The 15,957-nt window shown below is 42.8% G+C and overlaps 1 protein-coding gene across 1 annotated transcript in view; it reads left to right on the forward strand.

The window, feature by feature from the left end:
• The window catches only part of fer1l4 (fer-1 like family member 4), a 109,240-nt gene that overhangs the window by 37,983 nt on the left and 55,300 nt on the right, over positions 1–15,957 (forward strand). Inside the window, exons 15-26 of the mRNA XM_045705303.1 lie at positions 2,583–2,855; positions 3,042–3,142; positions 3,323–3,431; positions 3,708–3,906; positions 4,033–4,153; positions 4,267–4,367; positions 4,653–4,740; positions 5,027–5,143; positions 10,533–10,685; positions 10,873–11,056; positions 11,627–11,751; positions 14,616–14,750. Coding sequence (XP_045561259.1) covers positions 2,583–2,855; positions 3,042–3,142; positions 3,323–3,431; positions 3,708–3,906; positions 4,033–4,153; positions 4,267–4,367; positions 4,653–4,740; positions 5,027–5,143; positions 10,533–10,685; positions 10,873–11,056; positions 11,627–11,751; positions 14,616–14,750 — 1,706 coding nt within the window. The remainder of the gene's footprint in view (positions 1–2,582; positions 2,856–3,041; positions 3,143–3,322; positions 3,432–3,707; positions 3,907–4,032; positions 4,154–4,266; positions 4,368–4,652; positions 4,741–5,026; positions 5,144–10,532; positions 10,686–10,872; positions 11,057–11,626; positions 11,752–14,615; positions 14,751–15,957) is intronic.

Consider the following 15,957-nt stretch of genomic DNA (forward strand, 5'->3'; position numbering starts at 1 on the left):
TCCATATTGACTGACCTTCATGTGTTAAAATAATTATGGACTGTAGTTTCTCTTTGCTTATTTGAGCTGTTCTTGCCATAATATGGACTTGGTATTTTACCAAATAGGGCTATCTTCTGTATACCACCCCAACCTTGTCACAACACAACTGATTGGCTCAAACACATTAAGAAGGAAAGAAATTCCACAAATTAACTTTAACAAGGCACACCTGTTAATTGAAATGTATTCCAGGTGACTACCTCGTGAGCTGGTTGAGAGAATGCCAAGAGTGTGCAAAACTGTCATCAAAGCAAAGGGTGGCTACTTTGAAGAATCTCAAATATAAAATCTATTTTGATTTGTTTAACACTTCTTTGGTTACTACATGATTCCATATGTGTTATTTAATAGTGTTGATGTCTTCACTATTATTCTACAATGTAGAAAATAGTAAAAATAAAGAAAAACTCTTAAATGAATAGGTGTCCAAACTTTTGACTGGTACTGTATATCATACAGTAGGCCGAAAGGGGATGTTAATCGTTGTTGACTCTTTAACCTTAACTCCTAACCTTAACCCCGAATTGTAATTCCTAACATAACATAAGAAATGGATGATGGACATCCACAAATTAATACATACCATACAATGTCATACTAATTGGAGAGTCCCGGATTTACATTTACTATGTTACCTAACCCTGAGTCCAGGTTGAAATTCCAGCAAAATTTGGAGAGGACAGTTAGCTGACCTAACTTCTTACAAAAAGTGTACTTCTGACTAAGAGCTACCATAGTAAGTACATAGCCATTTTAGACTGAAAGACAAGTTCATTTTGTCAAACTTGTGAGGCTCTCCATGCTCATTAGTTGCTCATTCAACATATTTGCTGCTACTTTACTCAATCCCATTTCAAACGTCTCCATTCCTAACTGTTTTACATTCCCTGAGACCAACCAGAAATATTTCCTTGGCTAAATCTTCCCAGATTTTCATAAAACAGCCACACGTGGTCTCTCGTTTCTGTATCACCACATTTTGCGCAAGGCAAAATAGTAGTACTTGGTGCTTATCAATTAGCTTGTTTGGTGCAGCAGGAGCAGGGGTGTAGTGCTGCAGGGGTGTAATGCTGCTGGAGCGCACTACACCCTCACAATGGTGCTCGTTTAGTAAAGTTAGATCAAAGCTGAATCAGTGTCTTGGAAGATCACATAATGATTATTAGTATTCTACATAACAGAAACAAATATAATAGCATAGCCTTACTGTTACACCAAAAACACCACCTCATTTCTAATAATATTTTAGGATGGTTAGCCGAATAGTAAAAAAATTATTCTCATGCGTCCAAAACTCAACAGCGCGTGCCACTAGGCAGAATGTGCTTTAATTTAAACAAAATACATAAAGGCTATATAGTTTGTTCACACCATCTTCTCTAATTGGCTTACAAAACAGTAATTCAAGAAGATCTAAATGCATATTCCCATAAAAATTATTGAGATCAAATGATTGGCATGCAGATGTAGCTTGGTTGTTTCACAGCAAAACGTGAAGAATTATCATTTTGAAATTCGCTATGCCTTATTTGGGGTTTGAGGGTATCTTATTATTTTTGTATATTTTTTTACTATGTTTGGGCATAGGCAGACGTTGCAATATGTGTATGCATTTTATGCATCTTCCAAAGGGGGGAGTGCTGCTTCTAAAAAGGATTCATGTTGGATACACTGGCCCACGAATGTCCCGCAATATCATCCTGTTGTCCCCCATCTGGGTATTTTAAATGTTGTCACCCTAAATTAGTGAGATATTTTATTTCAAACCTAGACTTTCAAATATTTTATTCCCCAACATGGGGATAATAAATAAATAAATAATAATGATAATACATTGCTTTTCTTTGCCTGCTGTTGCTCTAGCTCTGTAATAGTCAAGTTGTGGGTGACACCTGTATCAGAATCCCACGGTTCCTACCTTTCTAACAGTACTAAGCATGTTTTGATACGACTTATATAATCTAAATGTATCTAATGAGTCAGAGTTTAACATGTTGCCTGGTGGTAAGTATTGTTCTTGGAGATTATGGATATGCCTTTGTTGACAGGAAAAGTTTTTGGGGTGAAACGGTATACTTTAGGTCTGTATTGATTTCAGACGCCAGGCACTGGAGCCTCACACAACTATGATACATCTAAGCCCAATGTCCTGTCAAGATCCATTTTGCGGTCCGAAGCTACTATCGACAGAATGATAAAGGTTTTTCTTGGGGGAAGGGATTTACTATAAAAATATAGGAATTGTCTTAAGTAACACTTACCTTATAATAACTTCTTTATAATGCTATGCATGCACAACATGGGTGTTTATAACTGCTGATAAAGATGCATAATCAGGGGTGGAAATGGGAAGAAATTACTCTGGGAACCAATTCTTATGAATCAAAATTATTTCATGGTGTTACCGTCTTTGGTCCTGTCTATTACAAATTTGATGTAAACATCCATCTGTCAATTATACTGTATCTCTCAGTAATGACATTATCATTCCCCTCTCTCTGGTGTGATCTCCCTGGGTTCATCCTTTCCATCCTCTCCAGGGTTCAACCCCACCTTTGGCCCATCCTGGATCAACCTGTACGGCTCCCCTCAGAACTCTGCCCTGGGCGACATCCACCAGGTTCTGAATGAAGGTCTGAGTGAGGGCATCTTCTACCGGGGCCGCATGCTGCTGTCTCTCAGTGTGGAGGTCTACTCCTCCCCTAACACTGCTGCCGTGGAGAACAGCAAGGCCACAGCCAGTGCCAGGAGCGCCCTTAGCAAGCTCTCCCTCAAGAAGAAGAGTCGGAAGTCCAAGGAAAAGAAGCAAGAAGGTAGCAAACAGTTATTGTGCAAGTTACAATGGTTGTTGTATTTTGGATTGCAGTGTAGTATGTTGTTAGTGTGTGATGTTGTTTTATGGTATAGTGCAGTGCCATCAGTTAAAGGCTAAGTATAGGAAGGGATAGGTTGTTCTGCGAGCTTTGGTGATTTGTTGTTGTTGGTGTGATGTGTACCAGCACCAGGCTCTAGTGGGCCTGCAGAGGAGTCTGAGGAAGCAGGTACAGAGGTACCCGGGGCTGTGACTGTGGAGGTGGAGGAGATTCATCCCTTGCCTGAGGTCAGCACCGCCTACATCCCCCAGAAACCTAACACAATAATAAACCCACTCTGACATAACATTTGCTGCATTATTATTGCCTGATTGTTCAAGTTTGAGTATTTAAGACCCCTTTTCTTGTGTTCTTGTTACAAGAGACTACCTGGTGTATTTGACAACTTGTCTTATTTTGTCTTACAGAATTTCTTTGGAGAAAAGGATGAATTTTTGCTGTTCGCATCCCTCTTTGAAGTAACCATGATTGATCCCATCATTGGAAGCAAGCCAGTGACCTTTGAGTTATCCATTGGTAATACTGTGACATTTTGCCCACTTTTTCAAGATAAGAAACTAGACATTGCTGGGACTAGTGCCAAGTTAATTAGCAATCATCTAACTGTAACCTATGTAATGAAATACATTACTGAAATCTGCCCCTGGTGGTGCAGTTATATCCACCTTGAAGTGTTGCAATACAGGTTAACTTTTCAGTGCCCATAACTGTTTTTCTATCAAACATGGATTTTGTCAAGGTCTTTTCACTGAGATATATTCTGTGTGTTGTGTATTTTTTGGATGTGAACAGGGAACTACGGTAAGGCAGCAGAGGTGGTAGTGAAGCCAAGGAAGGGTCAGAGCAGAGAGGATCTAAGCAGTGAGAGACAGTCTCTGTTGGAATCATCAGAAGATGAACTGGAGAGGGAGGACATTCCAAGCCCAAGCCCCGGGTCACAGGACAGTTCTATCACTGCTCCAAGAAGACCCCAGTTTACTGAGTATGACAGGTAACTCAAAGTCTTATTCATCTGATGAAATATCAACAGACAAACTAACAATGGATGCACCCCAGCCATCTTCCAGATAGATACCAAGGCAGTGTAAATCTTTTTTAAATTTTTTTACATTTACAGATCATTTAGCTGTGTCCCAATGGCATGTGAGAAGCCTTGTATGTTTCTGTGGACCCATTTTGAGGACCACTGCTTCCGTTACCACAATGCCAACTGGCTGCACAAGATGGCTGATAGGCTGGTAAGTGCTCAGATCTAAATACTGTAACCTGTGCTTAACTTGTGACCTGATCTCCATCGGTTCTCTGGAAGCCGCAAAGATACTGATGTTGAGGGCTGTTCCCTCTTCATTAGGAATATGGCATTGATGAGGTGGAGAAACTTCTAAAGAGACCAAGGAGCAATGCCAAGGAGCGCTTAGGGGAGGTGCTTTTGGAGTTTGTCACGAGTTGCAAGTGAGTTGCTACAATACCATCTCAGCATTTGGAAACAACAAGTGGACAACCTGTAGCATTTTAGTCAATTGCTTACAGTAGGTTACGATGATGCTTTTAAATGTTTATCAATCATCCCCAGCTGACAGTTGGCTCATTCATCCCCACTCCTCTCCTCTGTAACTATTCCCCAGGACGTTGCTTTATATGAGAATGTGTTCTCAGTCAGCTTACCTGGTAAAATAAGGGTTAAATAAATAAAACAATTTAATAATAAAAATGACCATGTCTCTCCCTGCCCTGAAGGCAGTACAACTCCAACTCAGATAGGAAGACACCAGCGAAGCGCAACAACCTGGACAAATTCCGCAAGGAGTTTATCAAGAAGAACATTGTGAGTGAGGCAAAAACAAGAGCCACTAATCTCATCCGTTATTATCTTATTCCACATTACAAACCCAATTCTCACTGATTATATTGATACTATGTTTCTATCCTGTGATATGGTATCTATGAGGAGACACACACAGGATACACACTCTACACACACGTACATTGTAATAATGTTGTATGGTGGTATTATGCATTTTGTATTGTAGATATGTAGTGGTGTAATAATGTTATATGTTGTACTGTTTTATCTTTTTTTAATGTAAATATATACATATCTCTTTCCTCAGATTGTCCTAGCCAAGCAGTCTCTGCGAGTGAAGCGGAAGGTGACCAGACGTACAGTGAAGGAAAGACTGACAGACACCAAGAGGATCCTAAAGAGGCTACAACTCCTGACGAAAGAAGTGAGTCGAAGCGAGGGCTTTGCAGGGGTGGGATTGGGTCTTTCAATCGAATTCAAACAAATGTATTTATAAAGCCCTTTTTACATCAGCAGATGCCACAAAGGGGACAGCCAGGAGTAATTAGGACAGATAGTCCTGAGGCATGGTCCTAATGCTCAAGTCCTCTGGGAGGGGAGAGAAAGAGAGAGAAATGGGAGAATTAGGAGCATACTTAAGTTCACACAGGACACCAGATAAGACAGGACAATTTCACCAAATAGGACAGACTGACCCTAGCCCCCGGCACATAGACTATTGCAGCATAGATACTGGAGGCTGAGACACAGGGGGGGTCTGGGGACACTGAGTTTGACAATCCCCCCCGGATAGGGCCATCCAGGCAGGATATAACCCCACCCACTTTGCCAAAGCACAGCCTCCACACCACTAGACGGATATCAACAGACCACCAACTTACTACCCTGAGACAAGGCTGAGTATAGCCCACGAAGATCTCCTCCACAATACCAGACAGGAAGATCATGTCAGTGACTCAACCCACTCAAGTAGAGTATAGTGAAGAAAACCTGGCGTGATGCATCCCTCCTAGGGACGGCATGGAAGAGCACTAGTAAGCCAGTGACTCAGCCCCCTTAATAGGTTCAGAGGCAGAGAATCCCAGTGGAGAGGGGAGACGGCCTGGCAGAGACAGCAAGGGCGGTTCGTCACTTGCCATTCACCTTCGCAACCCCGGACCAGACTACACTCAATCATAGGACCTACTGAAGAGATGAGTCTTCGGTAAAGACTTAAAGGTCGAGAACGAGTCTGCGTATCTCACCTGGATAGGTAGACCATTCCATAAAAATGTAGCTCTACAGAAGAAAGCCCTGCATCCAGCTGTTTGCTTAGAAATTCTAGGGACAATAAGGAGGCATGCGTCTTGTGATCATAGTTTACGTGTAGGTATGTAAGGCAGGACCAAATCGAAGAGAGACACTACATGACCAAAGGTATGTGGACACCTGCTCGTTGAACATCTCATTCCAAAATCATGGGTATTAATAAAGAGTTGGTGCTCGGTGCAATTAGAGGTACATAAATTACATTTCTTACATTGTGTTTGCCAATGCCCCTAAGATCATGTACATTTGATGCAGCATTATGACGACTCATTGTCACACTGGTAGGGATTAACTGAGCTGGTCTTGGATCATTTACCAGTCATTGTTTTAACGCAGCCTTGAAATGCGTGGACAGAGTCCAGGAGCCAAGATGATTTGAATGGACTCCGTCATTCCTGTAGAGAATCTTCTGTTTCCAGAAGGTGTTGAAGTTATCAATAAAAGTGACTCCAGCAGAGCTACTGTAGTCTTTTAGCCAGATGTGTAATGTCAGCAGTCTGCTGAATCTTTCACACCCGTGGCCCAACGATGGTACTGGACCATTAACATTGAAATACTTTTTTGGAGTCTTTTCATGCTAAAATCAGTTCTTTAAATCAAATCAAATCAACGTTTATTCGTCACGTGCGCCGAATACAACCTTACAGTGAAATGCTTACTTACAGGCTCTAACCAATAGTGCAAAAAAAGGTATTAGGTGAACAATAGGTAAGTAAAGAAATAAAACAACAGTAAAAAGACAGACTATATACAGTAGCGAGGCTATAAAAGTAGAGCGGCTACATACAGACACTGGTTAGTCAGGCTGATTGAGGTAGTATGTAGATATGGTTAAAGTGACTATGCATTTATGATGAACAGAGAGTAGCAGTAGCGTAAAAGATGGGTTGGCGGGTGGTGGGTGGCCGGACACAATGCAGATAGCCCGGTTAGCCAATGTGCGGGAGCACTGGTTGGTCGGCCCAATTGAGGTAGTATGTACATGAATGTATAGTTAAAGTGACTATGCATATATGATAAACAGAGAGTGGCAGCAGCGTAAAAAGAGGGGCTGGGGGGGGCACACCATGCAAATAGTCCGGGTAACCATTTGATTACCTGTTCAGGAGTTATGGCCTTTTTGTCCTAGACTTGACACTCCGGTACCGCTTGCCATGCGGTAGTAGAGAGAACAGTCTATGACTGGGGTGGCTGGGATCTTTGACAATTTTTAGGGCATTCCTCTGACACCGCCTGGATGGCAGGCAGCTTAGCCCCAGTGATGTACTGGGCCGTACGCACTACCCTCTGTAGTGCCTTGTGGTCAGAGGCCGAGCAATTGCCGTACCAGGCAGTGATGCAACCAGTCAGGATGCTCTCGATGTTGCAGCTGTAGAAACTTTTGAGGATCTCAGGACCCATTCCAAATCCTTTTAGTTTCCTGAGGGGGAATAGGCTTTGTCGTGCCCTCTTCACGACTGTCTTGGTGTGTTTGGACCATTCTAGTTTGTTGTTGATGTGGACACCAAGGAACTTGAAGCTCTCAACCTGCTCCACTACAGCCCCGTCGATGAGAATGGGGGCGTGCTCAGTCCTCCTTTTCCTGTAGTCCACGATCATCTCCTTTGTCTTGGTTACATTGAGGCATAGGTTGTTATTCTGGCACCACCCGGCCAGGTCTCTGACCTCCTCCTTATAGGCTGTCTCGTCGTTGTCGGTGATCAGGCCTATCAGTGTTGTGTCGTCTGCAAACTTAATGATGGTGTTGGAGTTGTGCCTGGCCGGGCAGTCGTGGGTGAACAGGGAGTACAGGAGAGGATTGAGCACGCACCCCTGGGGAGCTCCAGTGTTGATGATCAGCGTGGCAGATATGTTGCTACCTACCCTCACCATCCGGTGGCGGCCCGTCAGGAAGTCCAGGATCCAGTTGCAGAGGGAGGTGTTTAGTCCCAGGATCCTTAGCTTAGTGATGAGTTTTGAGGGTACTATGGTGTTGAACGCTGAGCTGTAGTCAATGAATAGCATTCTCACATAAGTGTTCCTTTTGTCCAGGTGGGAAAGGGCAGTGTGGAGTGCAATGGGGTCAGTATGCAAATTGGAGTGGGTCTAGGGTTTCTGGGATAATGGTGTTGATGTGAGCCATTACCAACCTTTCAAAGCACTTCATGGCTATGGACTTAAGTGCTACAGGTCTGTAGTCATTTAGGCAGGTTGCCTTTGTGTTTTTGGGCACAGGGACTATGGTGGTCTGCTTGAAACATGTTGGTATTACAGACTCAGTCAGGGACAAAATTACATTTACATTTACATTTAAGTCATTTAGCAGACGCTCTTATCCAGAGCGACTTACAAATTGGTGCATTCACCTTATGATATCCAGTGGAACAACCACTTTACAATAGTGCATCTAAATCTTTTAAGGGGGGGGGGGGGGGGGTTAGAAGGACTACTTTATCCTATCCTAGGTATTCCTTAAAGAGGTGGGGTTTTAGGTGTCTCCGGAAGGTGGTGATTGACTCCGCTGTCCTGGCGTCGTGAGGGAGCTTGTTCCACCATTGGGGTGTCAGAGCAGCGAACAGTTTTGACTGGGCTGAGCGGGAACTGTGCTTCCTCAGAGGTAGGGGGGCCAGCAGGCCAGAGGTGGATGAACGCAGTGCCCTTGTTTGGGTGTAGGGACTGATCAGAGCCTGAAGGTACGGAGGTGCCGTTCCCCTCACAGCTCCGTAGGCAAGCACCATGGTCTTGTAGCAGATGCGAGCTTCAACTGTAAGCCAGTGGAGTGTGCGGAGGAGCGGGGTGATGTGCGAGAACTTGGGAAGGTTGAACACCAGACGGGCTGCGGCGTTCTGGATGAGTTGTAAGGGTTTAATGGCACAGGCAGGGAGCCCCGCCAGCAGCGAGTTGCAGTAATCCAGACGGGAGATGACAAGTGCCTGGATTAGGACCTGCGCCGCTTCCTGTGTAAGGCAGGGTTGTACTCTGCGAATGTTGTTTAGTTCAGGTTTCAGCGTTCGACAGGTTTCAGTTTCGGCGTTTGACAGCGTTCAACAACAACAAACATACGTCGCGCTCTGATGACGTGCTCATGTTATTTATAATGAGGAGAGACCTCATTTAACACAGTGAATGAATTAGGCTTGAGCCATGTTTCAGTCAGGCCAATCACATCAAGGTTACGATCAGTGATTAGTTCATTGACTGTGACTGCCTTGGAAGGGACCTAACATTAAGTAGTCCTATTTTGAGATGTGAGATATAGTTAGAGCCTTGTCTATGTTGATAGATAAAATGAGAGCACCCCACCAGCTTGGATGGAGTCCGTCACTCTTCAGCAGGCCAGGCTTGGTCCTGTTTGTGTGGGAGTCCCAGAAAGAGGGCCAGTTATCTACTAATTCTGTCTTTTGGGAGGGGCAGAAAACAGTTTTCTACGAGCGATTGAGTTGTGCAAGTCTGCTGTAGCGCTCATCACTTCCCCAACTGGGAGGGGGCCAGAGACAATTACTCGATGTCAACACATCTTTCTAGCTAAGTTACGCACTAACATAATGTTGCGTTTGGTGACCTCTGACTGTTTCATCCTAACATTGTTGGTGCCGACGTGGATAACAATATCCCTATACAATCTACACCTGACAGTTTTAGCCTTAACCAGCAACATCTTCAGATTAGCCTTTATGTCGGTAGTCCTGCCCCCGGTAAACAATGTATGATCGCTGGATGATTTTTTTAAAGCCTAATATTGCGGGTAATGGAGTTGCCAATGACTAGGGTTTTCAATGTCGGAACTAATGGTGGGAGGCTTCGGTGGCTCAGACCCCGTATTGGGTGGAGAAGGCTCGGGGTCTGAAACCGACTCCTTGCTTAGTGGAGAAAATCGGTTGAAAGTTTCTATCAGCTAAATGAGCGACACCAGTTGAGCATGCCGACAGCATTTCTTTCCAGATGACATGAGAAAATTGTCGAGCTGCGTGGACTGTGCAGGGGGATTATCACTACTACCTGTATTTACTGGTGGCACAGACGCTGTATCATCCTTTCCTACACTTCAATTGCCTTTGCCTAACGATTGCGTCTGAAGCCGAGCTTGCAACTCGGCTATCCTCACCGTAAGGCGATAGTTCTCCTGTATATTAAGAGTACAGCAACTGCAATGAGACGGCATCATGTTACTTAGCTATTTTTTCGGCCTGAGGAGGTCCTGCAGATCTATGTTCAGATAAAGCGCCCGGGGTGAAAAACATTGAATTAAAAAAGTTATGTGAGGACAAAACTAAGACGTTGGTAAACTTGTTAAATAAAGAGTTTGAATAAATAGTTATTAAGAGTAAAAAGCCACTCAAAAAGTTAGGGCAGGTCAGGTAGCCAAGTAGCAGCAAACAGTACAGCAGTAAGGAGACAATGAGGATCAACAGCTCTTACTGACTTTTAGATGTTAACTATTTCTATGCAGGACTTTTTTTCTCAATCTATTTCTATTTTTGTCTTTCTGCCTGTCTGCCTCTATCTCTTTCTCTCTCTATCTGCAGCCTCAGAGCACCCTGCCAGATGTGTTTGTGTGGATGATGAGTGTAGGGAAACGGGTGGCCTTTGCCAGGATCCCCTCCCACTCCATCCTCTTCTCTTTGGTGGAGGAGGAAAGGGGGAAAGACTGTGGGAAACTCACCACCATATACTTGAAGGTATCTCCCAAATCTCTATATGGTGTTCTATACTAACTGTATTAATGTATAATATGTATCACTGTTTAATTTAATTCATACAAGTATCATATTGCATTTTAATGTTATTCTATGGAATTTCGAGAACTTTGTATTCCTGTGTTTAACAATCAACAAACTCCAAATCAAAGTTCTCTTGTGTCTTTAGGCTCCAGGTTGCCCAGTGGGGGAGATCTTTGCTAAGCTGGAGGTGTATCTATGGCTTGGTATCACCAAATACTCCAAGAACTGTGTTACCAGCCTGCCAGCTGAGTTCAAGCCTGTGTACGAGGAGGCTATGGGCATCATCCCTGTCCCTATGAACATGGCCCCCATCAAACTCTCCTGCGAAGGTAACAGTTCCACCGTTACCTCTGATGACTCCCTCGGATGCAATACACACACTCAAACTCACTCACACACATATGCAGCCTGACACATGTAGTGGACATGAGTTGGGCTCATGGTCTCGTGATGAGGTAGCCCCGCCTTGCGACTTCAAAATCAGTGTCACCCTCGGCTCAAGGGGGAATTCCCTCTTGGACTAATGGTCAAGATATTGTTATTCACCCACACACACCCTTACATTGGCATGCACGGATGGGCACACATACAGATGTCGGATCTTAATTTGACCAGTTTCGTTGCACAAGTAAAATAATCCTGCAGTAGTATTTGATTATTTAAAAAAACAGGAAATTACTTTTTATAGGCTACGGTAGGCTGTAGTTTAGGTGTGAGATCTATTGAGACAGAGAACTGTGGTGCAGGAAAATTCTCTGCAACAGCAAAGTAAAAGAATTAAGATATCATATCTATATACACAAACCTGTTGCAATTTGTCACTCACAATGGATAAACTACACACCCATTATTTGAATCTGACATCTTAATGAGTTTCTCCGGCTTTTCTGTATTTCCAGACAGCCGCTATTTCCAGTTGCGTGCCCATATCTACCAGGCTCGTGGCATCGTGGCAGCAGATGACAATGGACTGTCTGACCCCTTCACCAAGGTGGTGTTCTCCACACAATGCCAGGTCTCACGGGTGAGTGAGTCACAAACCGGAGGCACTTGTTAACCCACCACTAGAGTACCATCTGGGTTTCAATGGGAGGAATGGAGTTCATATACTTCTGGGATAGAAGATAATATACAGTGGAAAATTATACAACTATAGGATGGACAGACAGAATACGTGAAGAATTGAACAGTTTACTATCATATAAATGATCTATCATGATCTACTGTAAAGGGGATATTCAGGTGAACAAAATATATTGTCAATCATAAATCAACCTGGTTTAATACAAGTTGCAACAGGGAGACACCTCTAGCACTGTAGCAGAGAAAATGTCTAACTCGCCTTCTCTCAGCCGGCCCTTATATTTTAATCTCACAGTACCAATGTTCTGTAAACATCAGCCCGAGAGGCTTGAACACAATCAAAACAAAAGACACTGACTACTTTGCCAGATGCTACAGAATCACACAAGGTCATCAATACAATAACTTCTTGGTGACGGGGCAGTATTGTCACGTCTGTCTAGTACCAGTGGAGATGTGGAATCAGGAGCAGGAGACAGAGGGCCGGAGCAACTGTGTTTTAATAATAATAGCAACACGCAATAGCCGTAGGGCACAGGGCGCGTGGCGAAGTCCGCCAGGGGAAAACACCTTCCCAAAATAAGCGCACTGAAGAAAAAAAAGCGCACGGGGCGCAGCCCAGCAATATAATAGACAATAACAGTTTTACAATCGCAACTGTCCTGAGTGGACAATAAACAATCCCGCACGAGAACCCCAACTGAAAATACACACTAAATAACCCCCCACTAATGACAAACACAAAACAGGTGCGAGATACAGACAAAACCAAAAGACACAGAAACAACGATCGGTGGCAGCTAATAGGCCGGCGACGACGACCGCCGAGCGCCGCCCACCTTCGTTAGATACTGTGACAAGTATTCAGAAATTCAGATTAATACGTGGCCAAATTAAACTGCCTGCTTCTCGGGCCCAGAAGGTAGGATATGCATATTATTAGTAGATTTGGATGGAAAACACTCTGACGTTTCTAAACTGTTTGAATGATGTCTGTGAGTATAACAGAACTCATATGGCAGGCAAAAACCTGAGAAAAAATCCAACCAGGAAGTGACTTGTAGTTCTTCTATCTAATCCCTGTTCAAACTACAGTGTCTGTGGGGTCATTTTGTACTTCATTAGGCTTCCAATGGCTGTCAACAGCCTGTAGAAACTTGTTTCATCCGTCTACTGTTACTGGGCAGAGAATAGGAGCTCATTCAATCAGTGGACTGCTTGGGAGCAGTGAGTTGTTTACTGCGCAGGCACGTTTGGCGCACCGCTCCTTCTTTTTCTTCTGTAATGAATACGCTATTGTCCGGTTGGAATATTATCGACGTTTTATGTTAAAAAGACGCTATTGATTGATTGTAAACATTGTTTGACATGTTTCTATGAATGGTAATGGAACTATTTTACTTTTTGTCTCTGGTTCAGCGCTCTCGCGTTATGCCTTTGGATTAGTGACCTGAACGCGCGAACAAAAGGAGGTATTTGGACATAAATATGGAGTATTTCCAACAAAACTAACATTTCTTGTGGAAGTGGGAGTCCTGGGAGTGCATTCTGACAAAGATCAGCAAAGGTAAGGGAAGATTTATAGTACTAATTCTGAGTTTAGTTGACTCCAGAACTTGGTGGGTAACTGTATAGCTTGCTTTGATGGCTGAGCTCTGTACTCAGAATATTGAAAAATGTGCTTTCGCCGAAAAGCTATTTTAAAATCTGACACAGCGGTTGCATTAAGGAGTAGTATATCTATAATTATTTCAAAACTGTTGTAAAGTTTATCAACGTTTATGATGAGTATTTTTGTAAATTGATGTGCTCATTCACCGGGTGTTTTGGTGGGAATACATTTTCTGAACATCACGCGCCAATGTAAAATGGGGTTTATGGATATAAATATGAACTTTATCGGACAAATCATACATGTATTTTGTAACATTGAGTCCTGGGAGTGTCATCTGATGAAGATCATCAAAGGTTAGTGATTCATTTTAGCTGTATTTCTGGTTTTTGTGACGCCTCTCCTTGCTTGGAAAATGGCTGTGTGGTTTTTCTTGTCAAGGTGATGTCCTAACATAATCTAATGTTTTGCTTTCGCCATAAAGCCTTTTTGACATCGGACACTGTGGTTAGATTAAGGAGAATCTTATCTTTAAAATGGTGTATAATACTTGTATGTTTGAGAAATTTGAATTATGAGATTTTTGTTGTTTTGAATTTGCCACCCTGCTATTTCACTGGCTGTACTGCGGGTGGGACGCTAGCGTCCCACAGAGCCCATACTAGATAACATATTGGTGTCCTCAGTCCTTGTACAGCCAGTCTGGCGTCAGTCGCTATCAACAGATATTAGTTTAATACATAACATAATGCATCGAGTCTAGTGAACATCAACCTTGAGAGTCACAAATAGAACTCTGGAAATCATGTGTATTACAGAAAGGGAAAACAATATGCTTAGCATTGTGTTAATCATTCTTAACTGAATATTAACTTTTACTCATCATAAATATTCCCCATTACATCTACTATCATGATCTACTAACATAGATTATCAAAGAAAAGCAACAGTGTGTGCACTAACAAAATCCCAATTCAACCTTCGAAATCACCTGTGACACATGCAATGGAACAATCTGGAACAATGTAGTTTACAATTGGCTTTTGGACTATGTGTTTGAAGTCTGTCAGTACCCATAATAATACAGTAATGATGTCTTTATTAATTAAATGAAAACATGCACAAATAAGTACCCATGTATGTACAGTAGGTCTATATGACTTCCTTTGTTGTTTTTTGTGGTTGTATTTTAGGTGATGGAGGAGACTCTCTCCCCGACCTGGTGTGAGCTGCTCCTGTTTGACCAGATCCTCATGGAGGGTAGTAAGGACGAATTAAGAGACGACCCCCCAGTAATCATCATTAATGTCTATGATTACGACACAATGGTAAACTCTGTTATGCTATGAATCCAGTATGGCTCTTTTTGTAAACTTTGGTGTTGTTGTGAATTATTTGTTCTACTGCCTGGGTTGAGTGCTAAATGTCTGACCTCTTTTGTATATGTGAGGAGGTAGAGAAATAAGTGTAGCCGATCCTATACCACCCCATGTTTAAACCAGAGCATGGGGAGCTTTGCCTAACCATACAATACAGGTTCTTAGAGCTGGTGGGAGGGAAGAGGCTGAGACTGGAATGACGTTCTGATATTTATTATACAGAATGTCTCTTCATAAAATGTATAGAAAGTATTTCAATGATTGGCAAAGGAAAAATAATAGAATAATATGAAGTCCTTGTTGATGCTGCTACTGTAATTTAGGCTGTAGTCCAGATTAGGATCCTAACAGCCGTATTTAGCACTAACTGAAGTTTATTTAGTGCTTTATCCGGGTAGTCGGAAAGTAGAGCATTGCAGTAGTCTAAACTAGAAGTGACAAAAGAATGGGTTAATTTTTCTGCATAATATTTGGACAGAAAATTTCAGATTTCTGCAATGTTACGTAGATGGAAAAAAGCTGTCCTTGAAACAGTCTTGATATGTTTGTCAAAAGAGAGATCAGGTCCAGAGTAACGCCGAGGTCCTTCACAGTTTTATTTGAGACGACTGTACAACCATCAAGGTTAATTGTCAGATTCAACAGAAGATCTCTTTGTTTCTTGGACCTAGAACAAACATCTCTGTTTTGTCCGAGTTTAAAAGTAGAACATTTGCAGCCATCCACTTCCTTATGTCCGAAACACAGGCTTCCAGTGAGGGCAATTTTGGGGCTTCACCATGGTTCATCGAAATGTACAGCTGTGTGTCATTCGCATAGCAGTGAAAGTTAACATTATGTTTTCGAATGACATCCCCCAAGAGGTGAAATATATAGTGAAAACAATAGTGGTCCTAAAACGGAACCTTGAGGAACACCGACATTTACAGTTGATTTGTCAGAGGACAAACCATCCACAGAGACAAACTGATATCTTTCCGACAGATAAGATCTAAACCAGGCCAGAACTTGTCCGTGTAGACCAATTTGGGTTTCCAATCTCTCCAAAAGAATGTGGTGATCGATGGTATCAAAAGCAGCACTAAGGTCTAGGAGCACGAGGACAGATGCAGAGCCTCGGTCTGACGCTATTAAAAGGTAATTTACCACCTTCACA

This window comes from Salmo salar, chromosome ssa22 (genome assembly GCF_905237065.1).
Source record: "Salmo salar chromosome ssa22, Ssal_v3.1, whole genome shotgun sequence".
NCBI classification, from domain to species: Eukaryota; Metazoa; Chordata; class Actinopteri; order Salmoniformes; family Salmonidae; genus Salmo; species Salmo salar.